At 46.6% G+C, this 13,035-nt stretch overlaps 1 protein-coding gene across 1 annotated transcript in view; it reads left to right on the forward strand.

Moving 5' to 3' along the window:
• Positions 1 to 13,035, forward strand: part of AK7 (adenylate kinase 7) — a 110,594-nt gene that overhangs the window by 60,645 nt on the left and 36,914 nt on the right. Inside the window, exons 11-12 of the mRNA XM_006879057.1 lie at positions 2,285 to 2,413; positions 6,700 to 6,835. Of these exons, the coding sequence (XP_006879119.1) occupies positions 2,285 to 2,413; positions 6,700 to 6,835 (265 nt within the window). The remainder of the gene's footprint in view (positions 1 to 2,284; positions 2,414 to 6,699; positions 6,836 to 13,035) is intronic.

Consider the following 13,035-nt stretch of genomic DNA (forward strand, 5'->3'; position numbering starts at 1 on the left):
AGGACAGGACAGGGTTCAGATCTGTTGTTCAGAGTGCCACTGTGAGTTATACTCTACAGCATTCCTGCATCCACATGCCCGTTGTAGGTGAGGTGATCTTGCCATCCTTGTGTCTAAGAAGCGCCCTGGTTGTACTTCTCCCACCACAGATTTGATTATCCTTTTGACAGTTGCTGGTATATTCAGTACACTTCTCAGACACCATTGTTCAAAGACTAGGTTCTTCTTTGGTCATTCTTAGTAGCTGTACAACTTTCAGATGCATAGGAAGCAACTGAAGATACCATGGCTTGCATTAGGCACACCTTAGTCTTTAAACTGACACCCTTGCCCTTTACCACTTGTTGGGAAAGGCAGAGGATCAGTAAGAGCTAGGAAGACCCTCACCTCAGTGACATGAATTGACACAGTGGCTTCAGCGATGGGCCTGAGTATAATAGAGATCACGGCGATGCCACAGGACAGAGCAAGATGAGATCTGCTGTTCACAGGGCCAGAACTGACTCAATGGCACCTGGCAGCAACAATATCCATGCACCAACATGTGCCTCTGGTGTTAGACATGGGAGAGGCCTCGAGTTCATAGATAGAGAACTTTCGCGAATCCTTTGATGTGTTTCTTGTTGTTGTGGATCTGCCCCTGCTCCATCCTCATAATCTCTCATCTCATCACCCCTGCCTTCCTCATCATCTCGGACATACTTGAGTCCATTGCTGCGGTCACCAGGTCAATCCATCTTGTTGTGGGCCTTCCCGCAACATCTTCCCACTATCTTATTTCCACTTTTCCAAGTCTGACCTCCTTCTCCAAGGACTGGCCTCTCCTGACAAATGCCCGAAGCATGTGAGACGGACCTTCACCATCCTCACCTCCCAGGGGCACCTGCCTGCACTTTCTCCACGACCGACCTGTTGGTTCTCTTGGCGGCCCATGGGATAGCCGGTGCCCTTCTCAACACCGTATTCTTCTTCTGTCATCTTTAGTCGTTGTCCAGCTTTCAGATGCATTTAGAATGGGGTGTCGTCTTCTGCAGGAAGTCCTGGCGGCCTGGAGGATAAGGAGTTGTGTTGCCAACCCAAATGCAAGTGGTTCAGTCTCATCTATCATGAGGGAGAAAGACGTGCAGTCTCCTCCCGTGTGATCTACACGCCTGAAAGCACACCCGAGGGTCAGTTCTGGCTGAGTCCCAGCTCAAGAGCAGTGAGTGAGTTCAGACTGTCTTCTGCACAGAGGGCTCACTGGCTCTGTTAGGTGGCTGTGTGTGTCATGACAAACCTTTAAGGCCCCAGTCACTGCCCTCTTTGGTCCTGGGCACCATGTAATCTCACCACCACCCCAGCTATGGTGTCTGTCTTCAGCGACTTGCTTCAGGGCGGTCAGTAAGGGGCGAGGCCTTGTTAAAGGACCTACTTGCTTGTCACCTAGACAGAAAGTAATTAAAGCAGGGGAGTGTTCTCTGCTGTCATGTGCTGCTGCTAATCCAAACTCGGAGGCTTCCTGTCGGTTCGAATTCCTCAGCGGCTCTTCAGAAGAACGAGGTGCGGTCTTCTCCCGTGTGATTTACGGCCTCAGAACCCTACGGCAGGGTCAGTTGGAGTCAGCTCCAGCTTGATGGCATGGGGGTTGAGTTTTGAGTTCTTACAGCAGGAACTCGAGTCCGTTGACAGTATGTCCCTAATAACCATGAGCTGCTTTCCTGGTCTCTGGGTCAAAACCCTGGCCAGCTCTAGTGATCTCACTGTGATGATGTCATCAGCCATTTCTTCCTCATGGGTGATATGTTCCTAACAGCGTGTGCCCATTCAGGACTCAGTACCACGCAGGAAAGCCCGACACAGGAGTAGCATGGACTGGGCACCAAGCCTAGCGCCGTACAAACTCACAGGAAGACACTGTCCCATGTCGCTTCCTGGGATCAGCTGGTGTTCGGGTTTGCTGCTCGCAGTTACCCACCACGCCGCTAGCCCGCTCCCCTCTAGTGGAAGCTCACCACCCCCGGCTGAGCGGATGGCCCTGAGCAGTCTCTGTGATCAGCAAGCACATGGACACCCTGGGCGAGTCCTTGAGGAGGACGTCTCAGCCCGCAGGGTGCAGGGAGGGCAGCAGGCACTCTGTCCAGTTCCAGACTGTTTCTGGCTCACCGTGTCCCCTCTCCTCCTTCCAGCCCATCAAGGTCTACATCCTGGGACCTCCTGCCATGGGGACAGGGTTTAGGGAGGGTAATGGGCTCTCTGTCCAGATCCAGACTGTTTCCAGCTCACCGTGTCTACTCCTTCCTTCCAGCCCATCAAGGTCTGCATCCTGGGACCCCCTGCCGTGGGGAAGTCCAGCATCGCGGCAGAGCTATGCACGTACTACAAGCTGCACCACATCAAACTCAAGGACCTCATCTCTGAGGCCATCGCAAAGCTGGTAACGTGCCCCAAGATGCGGCCATTCTAGAGTTGCTGTTGTTAGGTGGCATTAAGCCCACTACAGGTCATGGCAACCCTGGGACCCACAGAGCTACCCCTTGTCCTGTCCTGTCCTGTCCTGCACTTCCCACTACCTGTCAGACACTTGAGCCCATCTTACAATCACCATGTCCGTCCACCTCGCTGAGGGTCTTCTGTCTTTTGCTGATCCACTTTTCCAAGTATGTTGTCCTTTTCTAAGGACTGATCCTTCCTGATAATATGCCTGAAATATGTGAGACTGAGTCGCACCATTCTTACCTCAAAGGACTGGTTTACTTCCTCCAAGACAGACCTGTTTATTCTTTCGGCTGGCCATGGGATGTTCAATACTCTTCTCCAACACCACAACTCAAAGGCATCAATTCTTCTGTCATCTTTATTCATGACCCAACTTAGATTTCTTTTGCTTGTGCACTCTCTTGTTCTCTCTCTCTCTCTCTCTCTCAACTTTACACTAGTTTACTTACAAAGTTCATAAACATTGTTTTCCACTCTGGACCTTTCCCCTTTTCTTTACCCTTCTCTTCCTCCACCCATCAAATTGTGCGACCCTATGATTAAGCCCTACCCCCTTGGAGCCTTTTGCTCTTTCTGCAATAATGGTCTTATGCAGTAGTTGTCTATGAGACTGAGTTAGTTCACTCAGCTTAATGCTCTCCGGTCCCTCCCATGTTAGGTGGTAATTTTAAAAATCATTGCTCCTGCGTGCTTCATAGTATTCCATTGTGTGAATGTACCATAATTTCTCAATCCATTCCATTGTGTTTGGGCATTTGGGCTGTTCCCATATTCTTGCTATGGTGAATAACACTTCTATGAACATTGGTGTACAAGTCTCTGTTTGAATCTCAGATCTCATTTTCTCAGGGTATATTTCAAGCAGTGGATTAGCTAGGCCATATGGAATTCCTATGCTCAGCTTTCTGAGCAAATGCTAAACTGCCTTCCAGAGTGGTTGAACCATTTTACAATCCCACCAACTAGAAGAGTTCCTATTTCATCACATCTTCTCCAACATTTATTACTTGCTGCCCTGCTAAACTTTGCCACTGCTACTGTAAAATGGTATCTCATTGTGGTTTTGATTTGCATCTCTCTTATTGCCAGTGATTTTGAGCATTTCTTCATGTGTCTGTTGGCCATCCTCTGTGAAAAGTCTTTCCATGTCTCTTGCCCATTTTGTAATTGGATTATGATTCTTTTTCTTCTGGAGGCCCAGGAATATTCTGTAAACTTTCATTATGATACCCTTGTCTGAGATGGTATTGCCCAATGTTTGTTCCCAGTCAGTAGGTTTTCTTTTCACGCGATTGGAAAAAGTTTCTGATGAGCACAGAGATTTAATCTTTAGAAGGTCCCATTCATCAACTTTATCTTCTTTAGATTTTGCACTTATGGCTGTATTTGGCAGTCTTTTCATACCACAGGCTAGACCTTCTAAACTTGATCCCAGTTTGTCTCTTATGAACTTTGTGGTTTGGGGCTTTATTTCCAGTCTCTGATCCACCTTGAGTTGATTTTTGTGTATGGTGTGTGATGTGGATCCTGTTTGAGCTTTCTGCCATTAGCAGTCCAGTTGTACCAGCACCATTTGTTGAAGCATTTGTCATTTCCCCACTTAATAAGTTTTATTTCCTTTTTGAGCATCAGTTAACTGTAGATAGATGTGTCCATTTTTGGGTTCTCAATTCTGTTCCGTTGGTCTATGCGCCTTTCATTGTAGTGGTATTTTGCTGTTTTGGTCACTACTGCTGTGTAGTAGGCTTTGAAGTCACGGAGTGCCTCCCAATTAATTTTTGGTTTTCAAAAGTGCTATGCTTATTCAAGGACTCTTTCTTCTCCAAAAAAACTTAACAATGTCCCTTTTGGTCTCCTTGAAAAATGAATTTGGTATCTCTATTGAGATTGCATTGAATATGTGGATTGTTTTTGGTAGGACTGTCATTGTCACGATATTGAGTCTTCCTGTCCATGAACATTTTTCCATTTCTTTAGGTTTTTTATTGTGTCTAGCAGAAATGCTCTATAGTTTTCTTTGTACAAGTCTTTTGTGTCTCTAGTTCGGTTCACTCCCAAGTAACTAATTTTCTGGTTAGCTATTATAAATGGTATTACTTTCTTGATTTCCTTTTCTAAGTTCTCTTTGTTACTGTAGAGGAATCCCACCAATTTTTTTTTTATATTGATCTTGTATCCTGCCACTCTACTATATTGGTCTACTAGCTCTACAGTTGTTTTGTTGAGTCTTTGGTATTTTCTTTGTACACTATCATATCATCTGCAGATAGCAACAGTTTAACCATCTCTTTGGGATACCTTTTATTTCCTTCTCTTGTTATATTGCCCTAGGAAGTACTTCCAAAACAATATTGAATAGAACTGTCCCAGTTCACAAAGAAAATACTTTTGGCCTTTCTCCATTGAGAATGGTATTGGCTCTTTGTTTTGCATATATACTTTTTGCTGTATTGAAGAAATTCCAATTTTGCTGAGTGTCTTAATCAGGAACAGGTGCTGGACTTTGTCAAATGCCTTTTCTGCATCAATAGCTGGTATCACATGGTTCTCGTTTATTTAGCAGGTCTATCATGTGGTGCATAAATGTTGATCGATATTATGTCTTCTTGATCTACAGTGCTGTTAATAATTATATAGTGCTCTTCTTTATCTTTTATGGTGGTTTTCATTCTGAAGTCTATTTTATCAGAGATTAGTATTGCTACTGCACTTTTTTGTGGATGCCATTTGCTTGGTATCTTTTTTTCTTTCCAGTCTTTGCTTTTCAGTCTATCTTTCTTTTTGCTTATTAGATGTGTCTTTTGTAGACAACATATTGATGGGTTTTTTATCCATTCTGCCACTCTTTTTCTCTTGATTGGTGCATTTAGTCCATTCACATTAAGTGTGATTATTGGCAGGCCAGGTTTTATCATTGCCATTTTGCTGTGTTTCTTTATTTGTGTTTCTTGTTACAATGTTCCATCCACTTTCCTTTGACGACTCTGTTTGAAGGACTTTCCTTAAAAGTACTTGTATGTTTAGTCTTGTTTTCACAGATTCCTTATTTCTTTTCTGCAAAGGATCTAATTTCTCCTTCGTATTTGATGGAGAGCTTTGCTGGCTACAGAATCCCCAGTTGGCAATTGTTTTCTTTCAGCTTCGTCCACATTTGGACCTCCAGCTGCGTTCCCTCTACAGTGGTTAGTGGTGGCCACCAGGCACCATCTAGTTCTTCTGATCTCAGTCAGAATCGTGGAAGTTGCTGTTGTTGTGTTTCAGTTTTGACCAGTTGTTTCTGTGGCTTTTGTTTTCCTTCCTCTTTCTTTGTTCTGGGCAGAGAGAATTAGCTTAGCTGGCTGCTCAGAGCTCAGAAGACCCTCGGTGCTACTCAGGGTTTAGGGTGAGGACCTAGAGTCTCGTCTTTGTGAACTCTGTTATACCACTTGGCATTGATGCTCCCCAAGACTATGACCTCAAGGCCCTGGGACCAGCATAACTTTGCCCCACTATTGGATCTGCTGTGTTTGTGGGTATATCTGCAGCATGGAGAATGAAAAGTTTGAACATACACAGTGTGAATGCCAAAATGTCACATGCCAAACCTGTGTAAGGTCATGGGTGTCACTCCTCTCACCTGCCCGTGTCTGCTCATCTTGCTGTCTGCCCACATGCACGCACTTTCGATCTGTTGATAGTTGCTCATACTTCAAGGTTGTGTGTGTAGCAGTGTGTACCTCCCCTGGGTATATCTCCTGCTTCTCTCTGTGTCATCCTCTTTAGAGACAACGTGATAATCATTTCACTATTGTATGTTGTCTTTCAAAGACTTTACTCTTATTTGACCCAACATTAGCACAAAGTATGCATCATAATCTTTAAAAGTTGAGTAGGAAAACTCTTGAGAGTTTTCACATGTGGTTCCATTCCTCAGCCTGGAGGTCCTTGTCTCCATCACTGCTTCCTTGCTTCTCTGGACTCAGTTCACTCTTCCTTCTCCCCAAAGAGGGTAATTTAAGACTCACCCTACACTAATCCTTCTTCATTAGCATAATCAGGGAAGCACGTTTCCAGGTGAGATTATAAACACCCCCAAGTACAGGGGTTGGGATTTCCAACAGGTAAGAAGGGAGTGGGAGTCCATATCAGGCACTGCACCTTTCTGGGGACAGCCTTTCTCCGGGATCACCTGACCCCCAGGTGCGTATAGTGCATCCCACATGTGAGTATCCCTGTGGCATGTAGGAGGTGATTGTCGCACCTAAGGAGGGAGGGGAAGAGGAAGAGGAAGAGGAGGAAGAGGAAGAGGAGGAGGAGGAGAACGTGGAGGAAGCACAGGAGCTGCTGGACAACATCAAGGAGAGCATGGAGCAGAATGCAGGTAACACAGCGCACCTCGAGCAGAACCTTACCACCTGCTGACTAACGGGCAGAGCTGAGGACGCACAGCCCTCGTGTGGGGTTAGGGTCAAGTGCCAGCGTGGTGGGTGGGCAGTTACGATGCCGCCACCCCTGTGGAGGTGCCATGGAGCCTGCACAGCCCATGTTCAATGCCATCCTGCTCCGACTCAGCCATGGACAATGCCATCCTCAGTCACTCCTGTGCTCCAGTTTATTGGACAGCTGTTGTATCAACTATGGGTTTAGGGTCTTCCTCTTTCTCACTGATTCTCCTTTCCTGGGGGTGCTCTGGTGGCATAGTGGATAGGGAGTTGCACTGCCAACCCAAAGGCAGACAGTTCAGGTCCACTAGCTGCTCCACAGGAGAAAGATGAGCAGTCTCTACCCCTGTGGTTTACGCCTCTGAAAGCCCCTAAAAGTCGGTTCTGACTCAGCACCAATGAGCTTTCTTAGTTCCTCTTTACTAAGCAAGATGTCTCATCATCCTCTGATGTCAATACTTGCTTGAGAGCCTCTTCTATGGGCAACCAATCAGTTGTAGTTTCCTCCAGGATCCAATACCCGTGGATGTTCTGGCGGTGTCTGGCTTTTTTGCTCACTCTGGAGGCTGCATCTTGCTCTCAGCATCTGACCTCTGGGTCTTGGGACTTGAGCCAGTCATCTGCCATATTGTCTACCAGTCTTGGATTCATCAGCTTCTGCAGCCCAGGATGCTGCTGTCTGACTTGCTAGGTTGGGGATTGTCAGCTCCTATAGTTATGGACTCGGGAGAAGCCTCTAGCCTGACGTCTGACCCAAGGCTGGGGTTTACCAGCCTTTGCAAAGCTGTGAGCCATTTCCTTGAAATCAGTTCCTTTCTCTCTTTAGACATATATAACTCCACTGGTTTTGCCTCTCTACAGAGAACTCAGCCTATGACAAACAGCAAAACAGTCTCATCCATTTTTCTTCCCCCTGGAGAATATCACTGAGAACAGAACACTTTTTTTAAATTATTAATTTCAGTGAAAATTTACACAGACTCTGGAGTTCCATTCATTCATTGTTGCACATTTCTCCCCCACCCCCAGTACACTACCCTCTTTGAAAAGTAAAAGAAAAATTCTTTCATTGTTATACAATCCCTCCCCCCGGTCCACTCCACTATGCAGCCTTCATTCTGGACTCCTGACATGACAAAAATACCTAATCACATATCCCTTTTAAACAGTTCCCTCCCTCATCTGTTTCAATGCAGTATACATTATTTATCCCATCTTTCTCAGTCTCCTCCCCAACCCCGATGTCAGTCTCATTTTACAACAGTGGCACCATGCAGTAACTTCACTCAGCATAATGTCCTCCAGGGTCACCCATTTTAAATAATATTACATGAGTTCCTTGTTTTTCTTTTTGTTTTGTTTAAATTTATTATTAATTTCAGTAAAAATTTACAGAGATTTTGGAATTCCATTCATTCATTGTTGCACATTTCTCCCCCACCCCCAGTACACTACCCTCTTTGAAAAGTAAAAGAAAAATTCTTTCATTGTTATACAAACCCTCCCCCAGGTCCACTCCACCAGGCAGCCTTCACTCTAGACTCCTGACATGACAAAAATACCTAATCACATATCCCTTTTAAACAGTTCCCTCCCTCATCTGTTTCAATGCAGTATACGTTATTGAACCCATTTTGCTCAGTATTCCCCCAACCCCAAGGTCAGTCCTATTTTACAACAGTGGCACCATGCCGTATTTGTCCTTTTGTGACTGAGATACTTTACTCAGTATAATGTCCTCCAGGGTCACCCATTTTGAATAATATTTCATGAGTTCCTTGTTTTTCAACGCAGTGTAGTATTCCATTGTGTGAATATACCAGAGCTTCTCTCTATGCGTTTGTTTGTTGATGGGCACTTAGGTTCTTTCCAACTCGTTGCTATTGTGAACAAAGCCCCAGTAAACATGGATGTGCATATATTTGCTTGGAGGTCAGTTATGGTTTCTTTAAGGTATATTCCCAGTAGTGGAATTGCTGGGTCAAATGGTATCTCTATTTGCAACTTTTTGAGAAAGCTCCACACCGCCTTCCACAGTGGTTGCACCATTTTACACTTCTACCAATAATGAATAAGGATTCCAGTTTCTCCACAACCTCGCCAGCATTTGTTGCTTGCTGTTCTGTTAAATTTTGCTATTCTGACTGGGGTGAGATGATATCTCATAGTTGTTTTAAGAACAGAACAGTCTTAAGTGTAAAAAAAAAAGTCAGATTTGTGTTCATTGATATTTTGTAAACAAAAATTATCATTTAAACTGCTCAGATAAGTTAAGAAGAAGATAATAAAATCTTTCGTAGACACAAGGAGATCATGTACCAATAGTTTCTAGAACAAAGAAAAGGGAAAATGCTTTCAGTTCCCAGGGCCATTGTATCTGTTTTGTTGAACAAACTCCCCTCAGTGAGCTAGCACTCCAAGGTCAGTCTTCATTCTCTGTCCACTGTGGGGGACATTTCAGGCTGCCCTTACTGCTGCTCCCCAGAGTGTGTGGCCCGTGGCTTGACCGTGCTTTGAGAGGCCTGTTCCAGTCCGACTCCGTAACCACAGGCTTAGCCTGAGCTGAGTGTGCAGGGAACTGCGGGTCAGCAGGAGCACGCTTCATCTTCCTCCTTCACCAGCTCAGGTCCCCGTCCAACCAGCTCTGCTGCTGTGTCTCACCAGTACTTTGAACTCTTACTAATATAGTTCAACCTACAAAAGCTGAAATCTGTATAAGGAAGAAGCCTGTCAAAGAAGGAAACCCTCAATTATTTCCAGTAAACGAGTGATAGAAGCTTGGAGAGGCACGAAGCTACACGGACCTGGAGATGCAAGGTGATCCTAGCCACCTCCCGCTCTCACAGCTCGTCTGTAGGACTCACCTCGCTGTCCCTTCTGCGATGCCTGGCTTCCACTGTGCTTTCCAGGGGCTGCTGTCACAGGTGAACATGAAGGTGGTGGCTTACCACAGCAGAAATGGATTCTCTCTGTTCTGGAGGCCGGAAGCTTGTGGTCAAGGTGTAGAAGGAACAAGCCCCCACCAAAACTCGAGTGGAGGAAGTGACCTAGTTTGTTCTGGCTTCTGGTGGCCCCCCAAGAGTTCTTGGCCTGTGGCCCTCCCCCTCCAGTCTGCTTCTCTCTTCATGTGGCTACCTCCTCTCTGTTTCTTTGTGTCCTGCCCTCTTACAAGGACCCCGATCACGGAATTGAAGGTTTGTCCTAAGTTTGAGAAGTTTTCCTATCAAGATCTTTGGCAGATTCATTTGCAAAGACTCTATATGAAAATAAAGTCATATTCTGAGGTGCTGGGTGAATATGGACTTTAAGGGACATGCTTAAAAGACATGAGTGTCTTTGCTCTCGCTCGTCCAGGCTGGGGCTGAGGACAGTGGGGACCAGCGGAGATGGCACACCCTGGTAGCTGGCTCAGTTGGTGAAGCTGCTGGCAGCTGGTGGCACCTCAGAGGCTCCCGTACGGCTGCCAGTGACAGGTCCTGAGAGCAGAGCTCTGCACTGCCCTCTCTGTCTCTGGTCTTCTGGCCCCTGCTGTCTGACTCTCTAGGTGCCTCAGCTTGTATGAGGCCAGTTTTCCGTCCAACATCATTCCCCACATGCCTACATGACCTCCATGCCGCCAAGGGACACTCAGGTGCCCAGGGATGTTTTCTGGTGGCCAGACTGAGTGTCCATTGTTGTTGTTGTTAAGTGCCGTACAATCGCAGGCAACTCATAGCAACCCTAGGAAGGAGAGTCCTCGACGCTTGGGTGCCTCTCATCCTCTCTCCAGGTTCGTAGGGTTTCTGGAGGCAAGCTATTATGGAAGTGGATGCCACTCCTCCTTCCAAGCTTCGTAGTGGACCTTATTCCTGTTGTTGATGGTGTTAAGTGCTGCTGACTCAGCTTCATCTCCTAGTCACCATATGCCCAGCATGAAAGCCTCCCTGAGCCTGTGCCATCCTCCGTCCCTGCTGGACTGAAGGCCCCTGTCCTTCCTGTGTCAGTCCTTCTCACTGAGGCCCTTCCCCCTCTATGAGACCTTTCTCCAGGACCTGGTCCTTCCTTATAACCTGTCCAGACGGTGTGAGTCCTGGCGTCCTTGCTGCCGAGAGGGACTCTGGCTGCACTTTCCCAGCACAGATTGACTTGCTCTTGATATCTTTTTTTTTATTTTATTTTAATAATTTTAATGAACATTTACAGAGATTTTGGATTTCCACTCACTCATTGTTGCATTTTTCTCTGAGCCCAGCCCTTCCCCCTTCACCCCCCCGTTCTTGATATCTTTGATAATTTTTGACAGCACCACAGTTGAGAGGTACAATGAGTGGACCTCCCTGTCCAGAGCAAAGAAGAGAAAAGCAAAGCTGTTCTTAAACGAGAAATCCAAAGGACTGAGGTGACACACAGACCTCAGCAGGCACGAGCCTGAGACCAGAGCGCTCCCACCACTGACCACCCTGTAATGGTTCAGAGCAGAGTCAGTGCCCATCTCCCACCGCTGACCACTCTGTAGTGGGTCAGAGCAGAGGTGGTGCCCGGCTCCCACGGCTGACCACCCTGTAATGGGCCAGAGGAGAGGTGATGCCCATCTCCTACCGCTGACCACTCTGTAATGGGCCAGAGTAGAGGTGGTGCCCGGCTCCCACCGCTGACCACTCTGTAATGGGTCAGAGCAGAGTCAGTGCCCATCTCCCAACGCTGACCACTCTGTAATGGGTCAGAGCAGGGGTGGTGCCTGGCTCCCATCACTGACCACTCTGGAAGGGACCACAGAAGAAGGTCCTGGACAGAGTGGGGGGAAATGTGGAACAAAACTCAAAAACATACCAAAGGTCAGGCCTGCTGGCCCTATAGAGACTGGTGGAGCCCCGAGACTATGGCCCCTAGTGACCTTTTGAACTTGGAACAAGACTCATTCTATGGCTCAGCTTTCAAACACTAGACGGTGATGGAAGGTGACCAGGGACCCCAGGGAGCTGCTTGTGCCTTAGAATAAGCAGCAGGTGGGGTCAGAAGAGCAGCATTTGCCTGAAAGTGGGAGGAGTAGTGGAATGAAAATGACAGTGAAGCAGGGGAAACTATCGCTTTGTGGGTATTGAAATGAATGAATTCATATCATAAAACAAAACGTGTGTGAATGGTTCGTGAAAAAACAATTTGTATCGTTATTGCCATTGTTGGGTGCCGTCAAGTGCACTGTGACTCACAGCGACCCTATGAACCCAGCTCTGCCGTCCATGCACCTCTGACCCACTCAAGCCCACCGCTACTGACTCCATGTCTTTCCCTCTCCTGAGGGGTTTCCTCTCTTTTGCTAATCGTCCAGAAGAATCAATATCAATTTTGTTGTTGTTGTTGTTTGACAAAAGAAGGTGAGGATTAAAACTCATTTGTCAAACAACAACAACAACAAAAAACACCTCATTTGTGTTGAATATGTTGTATAAGCCCTTGAATAAAACATGGGAACAAAAAACCCCAAAGGCCCTTGATATTGATTCTTCTTTGGTCTCTCTCTCCTTGGCCGGTTTTCCAGGCCTCCCTCTATGTTGTTCCCCGGCCTCCCTGTGTTAGTCCTTATTCCTTAGACTTGCTTTTCCCTGTCACTTTGAGGGGACCATTCCCTCCAGGTCTTTCTCTGGATGACAGGCCACTTCTCTATCTCACTCTTCTCTCCCCCCGGCAGATTTGAGCTGATCTCTGCTTTGAGGGTGGAATGAAGATGGTCTTGTCTCACTTGCACCTGGCTGTTAGCCGAGTGTGATTTTTTTCACTCGTCAGGGAAGGCTTTGGAGTTCAGGGTACCAGAGGGAAGATGTGACTGTTGATATTGTTAGGTGCCATAGACTCACCAACAGCCCAGAGTGACCCATAGGTCACTGGACAATAGGAACTACAGGTTGGCTCGAGCTCAGCGTCCATCACTGTGTCCTTTCATCTTGTTGTGAGTCTTCCTCTCTCTCTGACCCTCCACCTTTCCCCAGTGGTGTCTTTTCCGAGGACTGGCCCCTCCTGACAATATGTCCAGAGTCTGGGAGATGGATTTTCACCATCCTCGCCTCCAAGGAGCGCTTGGGTTGCACTTTATCCAAGATGGATTTGTTTGTTCTTCTGGCAGTCCATGGAATAATCAGTACTCTTCTCCAACATCACAACT

This window comes from Elephantulus edwardii, unplaced genomic scaffold, assembly GCF_000299155.1.
Source record: "Elephantulus edwardii isolate Elephantulus edwardi_28Jun2011 unplaced genomic scaffold, EleEdw1.0 scaffold00002, whole genome shotgun sequence".
NCBI lineage: Eukaryota > Metazoa > Chordata > Mammalia > Macroscelidea > Macroscelididae > Elephantulus > Elephantulus edwardii.